Raw genomic sequence first — 10,629 nt, forward strand, 5'->3', positions numbered from 1 at the left:
TTGACTGAGGTTGAAAATGTAGTGGGTGTCTCATGATGTATCCGTTGGCTATCCCTCAATTCAAGGGTGGTAACTTGGGGTCACTAGTTTCTGCCTTGGGTCTTGCTGTGACTGAGTAGACCAATTTCAAGCCACAGATGTTTGAGTACATGGGGCAAGCATTCCCATGCAATAATGGGATCCAGAGTGCAGGATTTGTTTCCTCTTTTTTTCCTTCTCTGCCATCACTCTGATTCATCATTGAAGTGTTGGGACACGTGATAGACAAGTTGTTAACATTCTGAGCACTTGGTAGCAAGCTCCCCAAAGTTATTAAGGTTGATGCTATCCCACTTCAAGGATGGCTTTAGTGTGTCTTTGAAGCGTTTTTTTTCTTGCCATCCCTGAAAGGTTGACTGTTCAAAAGTTTGAGAACATGATCTGGTGGGGATTTGAGCTTCAGCCATGTGGGCAGTGGCCAGTCCGTCAAAGTTGATTTTGTAGCAATTTTGCCCAAGTACTTGTGGGCCTGACTTCAAGAAGGACATTTGTATTTGTTCAACAGTCCTCCCATTGAATCTGGAGGATTAGGTGGTGACATTGCTGATGGAATTTCTCGAGTTCTCATGTTATTGATGCATAGTCCAAGTCTCAATGCAGTATAGGAGCTTGGTGACAACAAGTGACACCTAAGGCTTTTGTTGACTTATGGAATGTCTTTGTTGTCAAACATTCGCTGTTGTAGTTTGTAGAAGACTGAACTGATCCATTTGATTCAGTATTGGATCTCCTCGTCAGTCATGGCCTTTTGAGAGAGGTAGTTGCCAAGGTATGGGAAGTGCTCAATATATTCCAGAGTCTCACCTTCAATATGTTTAAAAGTTGGAATGTTTGCCTGACATGGTGTGGGCTGATAAATTTTGTTTGGGCAACATTAAAGGACAGGCCAAGTTTCTTGTATGTAGAATTGAAAGATTTGAGGGTGAATTGCAGATCTGGTGCAGAGTGAGTAACAACACTGCAGTCATCCACAGACTCTTGATCATATATATTGGTGATGGTCAGTTTAGCATGGAGGCAACTGAGGTTAGAGTTTTCCATCTATATGGTATTTAATAGTGACACTAGAGGGCAGTTGACCTTTGATAAGATGAATAGCCACTATCGGGTAGATTGGGAGCTATGAGATAGCCTTGCTTGAATGCATTCCAGATTTTGAAAGTGTCAGTTTCAGATTCCCCAGTTGACTGTTGGAGTCAGCATTATGAACAATTGCAGAGTTGTGCTATAGTTTCTTTGACATGCAAATTGTATGAATGATGTATTCAGATATGTGTTTGATGTTGCCATATGGACACCAAGACTTTAACTGGACAGACCTAGTCTCGTGGCAAACACACGGAGTCAAACTGACTTCTACGCTTCATTTAAGCAGGCACTCACCTACAGCCACTAAGGTCATTAGGATCTGTGTGGCAATGAGCGCTGCATTTCTACACCTGTTCTAAAATTCTAAATTTGCCTCTTTTTGACTTTTCTCTCCCTTAACGTTGATTGTTGAAAAGGAGGAAGAAAAATAAGGTAAGGAACCGGAGAGGTTTAGGGAGGGAATTCCAGAGCTTGGGGCCTAAGCAAGTAAAGACATAGCAAATGGAGTGATTAAAACAAGAAGGCCTTTCACCACATAGGTGTTGTATGTGATCAAACCTAAAGGGTAATGCAAATCTGCACATTCTTGTTGGTAGCTACCAAGATTCCTTCATTTTGTGAGACCTATCTATTTTCTTCACCCCCCCCCCCCCCCCCCCCCAAAATGTCCAGAATAAAGTAGGATGCACATGAATGGTCTGCTGCATTCAGCACAACTTACAATGCAAAGTGATGGGAGTTGAAGAAGGCATAACATAAGGAAAAAAGGTTGCCTTAGACAAGCAATTATTTGAAAATGGAGAACCATAAGAAGGAAAAGCAGCAGAGCTCATTGCAGCTGAGCAGGATAGGGTGCAGCTGATAGATAGCACGTTGGCAACTTCCTCAATCCTTTGTCTGAAAAGTTGCAAAGGCTCATTTAGAAATATCAATCCCTTGATTTTGCATTTTTAAAAATTGAAACCATTTTGCCGCCCTTCTTTAGTTACCCAAGTAATTTCATCAAAATTTACAAACTCCATTACTCCAGAGAGGTGCTGTTCAAGTGTCTTCAGCAGAGCTGGTGGACCACTACAGTTACTTGTGTGAGCTCTCAGGTAGCTCTTGGGGCCAGTGACATCTGGATGCCCAGGCCTATGAGAGTCCAGCTGCACACACTGCAGCACTTTATCTGCTACTGGGGAGGTCTGGCCCATCTGAATTTCTGGCATCATTGCTGATTTTAGTCGACAGGGTGTGGAGCAATGCCTATGTTGACAACCTGAGACAATAGCATGTATCTCACTGTTTGCTGCTTCCACTCCTGTAGGGCTGAGGCTTATCAGTTCCATTGTTCGGAACATAGGAGCAGGCGTGTCCCATTTGGCCTGTTGAGCCGGCTCTGCCATTCAAATAAATAAATCATGGCTGATCATCATCCTCTACGCCATTTTTCCTCACTATCCTCATATCCTCTGAACTACACTACACTACAACAGGTCGCACAAAATAGTGAAAAGCACTTGAACTTAACCTTTTCCAGCAGAATCTCCAGGGAGATCAGAGAATATGGAGTTTTGCCTTAGGCACATGCTGTTTCAGTTTCTTGCTACCCATTTCCAACAGTAAAGACTTACAGAAGTGAATACAACTCACTTTGACGTGCATTCCTGCTTTAAGTAGACTCTGCTGGAAGCTGCACACTGAGTGTGCTTACTGCTGGGTCAGCAAGTTTGGTGAAAACTCCGCAGGTAAGTTCAGGCATTAAAATACAGTTTTTGAATGCAGTATGCTGGTTTTGAACCGACACTTGAAACTCATTTACTGAAAACTGGCCCATTTTAAAATCATGATCATGTTCTCTATTAGCCCATTTTGTCTGTTGACATATTTTTAATTTCATTATATAAATAATTGACAAATATTGTAACAAGTATTCAGAAGTGATCTCAAGCTAAAATTCATATTGATTCATCTAGCAAGGAAATTGTCAAGCACTTCATGGCATGCCTGAAAATGATTCATCCAGCCTTAATGAAGAAGAGATCATAAACCTTGTCAACATGTTTGAAGCTCGACTTTCTTTTCTGTTGTTTCAACTTATCAAACTACTGACCTCAAAACGGAAAAGCAGGTAATGCATTTCCTTTCTTTATCCATCAGTATACTAGTTTGTACCCATTCTCCCAGGTAGATTTGCATTGTTATGTTGACATCTGTAAAACACAAATGTGCGCCTAAGGCTATAGAAAAAAGGAGTAGACCATGCTGCTCAATTCAATATGATTGTGGCTAATCTACCTCAACTCCATTTTTCTGCCCTTTCCCCATTGCTTCCTAGGGAGACCAAAAGTGAGTCCATTTCAGCCTTATTTCAATTGTGTTCAATGATGGAGTATCCACAACCCTGTGAGATAGAGTTCCAAGGATTCAGAATCAACTATGAAAAAGATTTTCCTCATCTCAGTTGCAGATGATTGGGCCTTTACACTGAGACTATGTCCTTGTGTTCTAGAATCCCCAACCAGGGAATACAATCTCTGTTTACCCTATCAGGTTCCTTCAGGATCTTTTATGTTTCAGAAGAACTGTCATTTTTCTAAACTCTGAAGAGTATCGGCCCAATTAACTCAGCCCTTCGTCTCAGGACCATCCTCTCAAGGCAAGTATATCCTTCCTTCAATAAGGAGATTAAAACAGTGCTTTCGTCAACAAAACCTGTACATAGGAATAGGAGTAGCTCACATATTTATGCATTCATTTAGAACGTGGATGATCAGCTACCTCAGTGCCATTTTTTTGCACTACTTCCATATCCCTTAATGTCGTTAGTCTCCAGAAATGTCTCAATTTCTGTCTTAAACCAGCTAAACGATTCAGCTTCCACAACCTTCTGAATAGAGAATCCCAAAGATTCACCACTCTCTTAGTGAATAAATTGCTCCTCAAAACAGTCTTAAATAGCTTACCCCTTCTCCTGACATTGTACAGTTAATTTACAGTTGTAGCAAGACTTCCTTATTCTCATAAAGGCATGGAGGTGGATAGATAATGGCTAATATTTAAGGAACAAACGTATGCATTCCAACAGTTTTACATTCATTTCTGACACAAAATCACAACAAAAGCAGCCCAATCTATTTTTTACAAGATAAATGAAGGTTGCATTAGATCCAAAGAAGAGTCATATAAAGTTGCTAGAAAAATAGCAAGCTTGAGGATAGGGAGCAGTTCAGAATTCAGCAAAGGAGGGTCTGGACATTGATTAAGAGGGGAAATATAGAGTATGAGAGTAAACTCTCAAGTAACATAATAGTGAACTGTAAAAACCTCTAAGTATATTAAGAGAAAAAGATTAGTGAAGACAAATGTAGGTCCCTTGCAACCTGAAACGGGTAAATGTATAATGGAGAATAAGGAAATGGCAGAGCAATTAAACAATTGCATGGTTCTGCCTTTATGAAGGAAGATACAAATAACTTCCCAGAAATGCTACGGAATCATGGGTCAAGTGAGAAGGAGGAATTGAAGGAAATTAGTATTACTAAGAAAGTGGTGCTGGAGAAATTAATAGGACTGAAAGCTGATAAATCCCCAGGGCCTGAAAATCTACCACCTAGGGTACTAAAGGAGGTGGCCATGGAAATCATGGATGCATTGATTGTCATCTTCCGAAACTCTGTAGATTCTGGAACAGTACTGGCAGATCGGAAGATGGAAAACATATCCCACATAAGAGGTAGGGAAAAAACAGGAAGTTACAGACTGATTAGCCTAAAATCAGTAGCAGGGAAAATGCTAAAGTCTATTACAGAGGAGATTATAGCAAGGCACTTAGAAAATTTCAACGGGATTAGACAAGTAAACATAGATTTTTGAAAGGGAAATTGTGTTTCACAAACCAATTGAAGTTTTTTGAGGACATGGTAGAGTTGATGAGGGAGAACCAGTGGATGTGATGTATCTGAATTTTCAGAAAGATTTGATAAAGTTCCACATAAGAGGTTAGTGTGCGAAATTAAAGCACATGAGATTTGGTGTAATATGTTGGCATGGATTGGGAATTGGTTAGCAGACAGGAAATACGGAGTAGAAATAAATGGATCTTCTTCAACGTGGCAGGCGGTGATGAGTGAAATCCCAGAGAAATCAGTGCTTCGGCCCCAACTATCTTCAATGTACATCAATGATTTAGCTGAGTGAACCAAAAGTAATATTTCCAGGTTTGCTGACGTCACAAATCTAGGTGGGAATGTGAGTGATGAGGAGGATGTTAAGAGGTTTCATGGTGATTTTGACAAGTTGAGTGAGTGGGCAAATACATGGCAGATGCAGTATAATGTGGATAAATGTGAAATTATCCACTTTGGATAGAGAAACAGAATGGCAGAATATTATTTACATAGTGGTAGATTGGGAAATGTTGATGTAAAAGGGCCTTGGTGTCATTGTACACCAGTCACTGAAAGCAAACATGCAGGTACAACAAGCAGTGAGGAAGGCAAATGGCATGTTGGCCTTCATTGCAAGAGGACTTGAGTATAGGAGCAAGGATGTCTTACCGCACCTGTAACCATATCTGGAGTACTGTGTGCAGTTTTGGTCTCCTTATCTAAGAAAGGATGTACTTGCCATGGATGGAGTGCAGCGAAGTTTCACCAGACTGATACCCGGGATTAGAGGATTTTCAGATTGCACCTGTATTCACTGGTATTTAGAAGAATGAGAGGGCATCTAATTGAAACATATAAAATTCTGACATGGCTGGACAGACTGGATGCAGGGATGTTGTCTCCTGTGGCTAGGGGTCTAGAACAAGCGGTCACTGTCTCAGGATACGGGATAATGGAGTAGGCCATTTAGGACTGAGACCAGGAGAAACATCTACACTGAGGGTGGTGATCTTGTGGAATACTCTACCACCGAAGGCTCTTGGGGCCAAGTGACTGAATACATACAAGAAGGAAATAGATTTCTAGACACTAAGGGTGTCCAGGGGTATGGGGAGAGTGCAGGAGTAGGGTGTTAAGATAGAGGATCAGCCATGATCGTTTTGAATAGCAGAGCTGGCTCGAAGGGCCGAGTGACACACTTCTATTTTATATACACAGCGGTGTGCCTCAGGGATCAGTGCTGGGTCCACTGTTATTTGTAATTTATATTAATGATTTGGATGAGAGTATAGGAGGCATGGTTAGTAAGTTTGCAGATGACACTAAGATTGGTGGCATAGTGGACAGTGAAGAAGGTTATCTCCAATTGCAACGCGATCTTGATCAATTGGGCCAGTGGGCTGATGAATGGCAGCTGGAGTTTAATTTAGACAAATGCAAGGTGATGCATTTTGGTAGATTGAACCAGGGCAGGACTTACTCAGTTATTGATAGGGTGTTGGGGAGAGTTACAGAACAAGGAGATCTAGGGGTACATGTTCATAGCTCCTTGAAAGTGGAGTCACAGGTGGACAGAGTGGTGAAGAAGGCATTCGGCATGCTTGGTTTCATCGGTCAGAACATTGAATACAGGAGTTGGAATGTCTTGTACGGCCACACTTGGAATACTGTGTGCAATTCTGGTCACCCTATTGTAGAAAGGATATTATTAAACTAGAAAGAGTGCAGAAAAGATTTACTAGGATGCTGCCAGGACTTAAGGGATTGAGTTATAAGGAGAGACTGGATAGACTGGGACTTTTTTCTCTCGAGTGTAGGAGGCTGAGGGGTGATCTTATAGAGGTCTATAAAATAATGAGGGTCACAGATCAGCTAGATAGTCAATATCTTTTCCCAAAGGTAGGGGAGTCTAAAACTAGAGGGCATAGGTTTAAGGTGAGAGGGGAGAGATACAAAAGTGTCCAGAGGGGCAATTATTTCTCACACAGGGTGGTGAGTGTCTGGAACAAGCTGCCAGAGGTTGTAGTAGAGGCGGGTACAATTTTGTCTTTTAAAAAGCATTTAGATAGTTGCATGGGTACGATGGGTATAGAGGGATATGGGCCAAATGCGGGCAATTGGGATTAGTTTAGGGGTTTTAAAAAAGAAAGGGTGACATGGACAAGTTGGGCCGAAGGGCCTGATTCCATGCTGTAAATGTCTATGTCCATTCCAATCCCCTTGCAGTGAAGGTTAATATGCCATTTTCTTTCTTAATTGCTTGTTGTGTCTGCATACTAACTTTTTGTATTTTTTCCAAGTCTCTCTGAACATTAATATTTACAAGTTTCATGGATTTTCAAAAAATTCTGTTTCTCTATTCTTACTACCAAAGTGAATTTCTCGTGCTACAATCCATCTGCAGTTTGGGGGTATGTTTGGGGGTATTTTATGCTGTCAAAATTTAAATGCCTTTTAGGACTGAGTTTAATTCTGTCTGCTGCTGGAATGGAAAGGGTGAACTCCTGAATGAGCTATTCTGTTCCCTGTCTCCTCGTCTACTTATTGTAAACTTGGAGATGAGATCTAACTTTAATTTTGGCAGCTTTTGTCCCAATGCTGCTGGCTTTTATCAAATGGCAAAAAAAAAGTGATATTCCAGTTGAAGGTGAAAGTGTTGTGGGAATCATTGTAAAAGCAAAGATTTTAATCAAATTCTGTTTTAACTTTGCCTTTCTTAAAGTAATGTTTTTGCTGTGTGTTTTTACAGCAGCGTTAGTGATGATCGAATGATATTGAAAAACTACAAGCATGCTTATTCAACATTACTGCGGGCAACAGCAGATAAGGACATCCCTCTAATACAAAGAGTGGAAGTGATACTGAACTTACTGAAACAATTATCATCTAAATCATCAGTTGATGAAACTGGATCTGTGTGACCACCAGATGTCCGCCCACTGTTATACTGAAAGCACTGTTATAAAATTTGGGCTATTTGTGCTGACTATAGTCGTCTTTGAGACAGTTAAAGTAACCTGTTCAAAGGTAAAGTGGCATACTTCAAATGGCTTTCATCATCTGCAGGTGCATAAATCTTAAGAGTTATCAGCATGGACTTTACTTCAGGAATTAATAACTAGCACTAATTAAAAGCCAGTTTTTTAAAGCAATAATTTAACAGTGAATGTCATACTGAGGCATAAAAACTAAAAATTTCCCAGATTCAAACTCTATGCTAAGTACAGTAAAGATGCTGCAACTTTAGCATCCCTGAGTTAAAGGGGAAGAAGATTATTCATCACCCTTGCTTCTGATAGTTACCTTCACTCGGAAGGGGGGGTAGAATTGTGCATTGTCTGGCAAGGGCTGTGGTATCTTCAGATTTAAATAATTTCTTCAAACACTCTACCTCAGCTTGAATGGCTACTTGATGAGGAACTGTGGAAATCATCAGCAGTCACTGCTATCAAGACAAAAGAGGACAAAATTGGTAACCAAAATAAACTTTGGTTTAAGTTGGTAATGATATTGTTTATTTTTTGTGAATTGCGATATGTATTCAAATTACATTCACATGTTTGTCAATGAATTGATACATGAAATACTCTGTTGTAAATACTGGCAATATGGATGACACTTTTTAGGTTAAAGTGATTATTGATTTAAAAAGATAGTATCTTTTTAATGGCCCTGTTAAACAGCCCATCAGAAGTTGGGATTTGGAGTTACATTTTAGTTATTTATTAAACAGAATATTCATACATGAATAGGTTAGCCAGCATTTTCCCTCTGTTTACAGTGAATGAATGGTAAAAATTCACTTTAAACTCATCTATCTGAGCAAAGTGAACAAAATGTTATGAGACTAGTTTCAAAGTTCCAAGTAATCTAGATCTTTGAAGGTCTATGATCTTGACTAGCTAATTAGACGTTGGAATAATTTTTTTCATTTTTCTTACAATGTGGGTATTTTTGGAAAAGTCATCATTTATTGCCTTCTCATGGGCAACTAAGGGTAGGCAATGGTGGGGTGCCTTCTTTCTCATTTGAAGTTGCTGTGGTGCAGCTTCTCCCACAGCAATATTAACAAGGGTTTTGATTCAGCAAGAATGAAGGAATAGGAATGTATGACCTGGCAGGGAATTTCAAGGTGATACTTCCGTGCACTTGGTGTCCTTTTAGTTGGAGGTCATCAACTTTGGGAGACTGGCAAAGATGACTTGATGAGTTGCTGCAGTGCATCCTGTAGGTAGTATATACTGAATTCTGGAAGTGGAGATTGGTGCATGTTTGAGATAGTGAATGAAATGCTGCTTTGACATTCAAAGAATCCTCTGATGGAAGGTAGGAATTCTGAGTATATTTTCAAGGTACACATTTTTCATGCTCTTTACTATTGATAACTTAGTGAAAGAAACATGCAGTTAACACACCATTTGGATGAGATTTTTTAAATTATTTAGCTTATTTTACGACTGCAAATGATAGGAAAACATTGTGTTACACAGGATACACATGAAAACATCTTTTCAATGGTCAGTAAAGTTTATTTATTAGTCACAAGTATGCTTACATTCACACTGCAATGAAGTTACTGTGAAAAACCCCTAGTCGCCACACTCCGGAAGGTTAAGGATCTACAGTTCCACAAGAACCAGATTGCATTTTAATAAAGTGAATTCAATAGCATGAATTCAAACCTTTCAAAATTTACAAGTGTGTATATTATATAATGGAATTGCAGGATTTTTGCTAACAACTCAAAAGTTTTGTAACTATAATTGTGTGTATATTTTGAAACAAAGTGTGCAATGTTCTCCAGGTAAGTTGGAGTTGTATTAAAAATCAGGGTTCAATTTAGAGATTGGTTTATGTACTGTAAATTTAAACTGTGTGTACAGAATGGAAAATATGTAAACACGTGCAGAATCTGGGTCTAGAGTGTTTGTCTGGTAATGAAGATTCTGACAGTTCAATTTAGGTCAACTTTTATCCCTTTGTCTTTCTGTAAAGTTTTGTGCTTCAATGAGAGAATTTTGTTTAGAGAAAACAGTTATAAATCCACCTCAAGATTTGTCAGGTTTTTAAAAAATGTTAAGTGGAAGACAGCTTTAAAAACTTAGCTTTCACAGGATAAAGGGAGCCTTATTAGAAATATTGAAAGCTAAATGAAGCTGGATATTTTATTTATAGTATACTAGAAAAATGTTTCAACATCTAAAATTTGAATTCTTGTGACTTTTATAATTGAAAGTCTGATTTTTCACAATTCCTTCCTAATAAAAAAGACATCTATATCTGAGAGCTCTGCAGAGTTTGTTCAGAAACATTACATTTCATTTGGGAGAATGTTCCACCTGATGCCAACAAACAAATACCATGTGACTTTTTTAAAATATATTTAATAAAAAATGAAAGTAACCATCTGGCATGTGTTGTCCTTTGGTCAATCAGTGTCCGTGTACATGATATGAGCAAATATGTATAACCTAGAACATTAGAGACAGGTATTATACCTGTAGGATGAGGGGGAAAAAAGACAAATCTTTTTGACCACATATGTTTACTATTTTATTACCGTTTACTCAGTATTACAAGTATATCAACCTTCATATGCAGTATTATAATTTAGCAAATAAAAATAATC

At 39.1% G+C, this 10,629-nt stretch overlaps 1 protein-coding gene across 2 annotated transcripts in view; it reads left to right on the forward strand.

The window, feature by feature from the left end:
* edrf1 (erythroid differentiation regulatory factor 1) overlaps positions 1-10,408 on the forward strand; it is a 73,229-nt gene extending 62,821 nt beyond the window's left edge. For both annotated transcript variants that reach the window (XM_078223407.1, XM_078223408.1), the window contains 2 exons: positions 3,087-3,241; positions 7,750-10,408. In XM_078223407.1, coding sequence (XP_078079533.1) covers positions 3,087-3,241; positions 7,750-7,921 — 327 coding nt within the window. In that variant the 3' untranslated portion in view covers positions 7,922-10,408. The remainder of the gene's footprint in view (positions 1-3,086; positions 3,242-7,749) is intronic.
* The last annotated feature ends 221 nt before the right edge of the window (positions 10,409-10,629 follow it).

This window comes from Mustelus asterias, chromosome 11, assembly GCF_964213995.1.
Source record: "Mustelus asterias chromosome 11, sMusAst1.hap1.1, whole genome shotgun sequence".
NCBI classification, from domain to species: domain Eukaryota; kingdom Metazoa; phylum Chordata; class Chondrichthyes; order Carcharhiniformes; family Triakidae; genus Mustelus; species Mustelus asterias.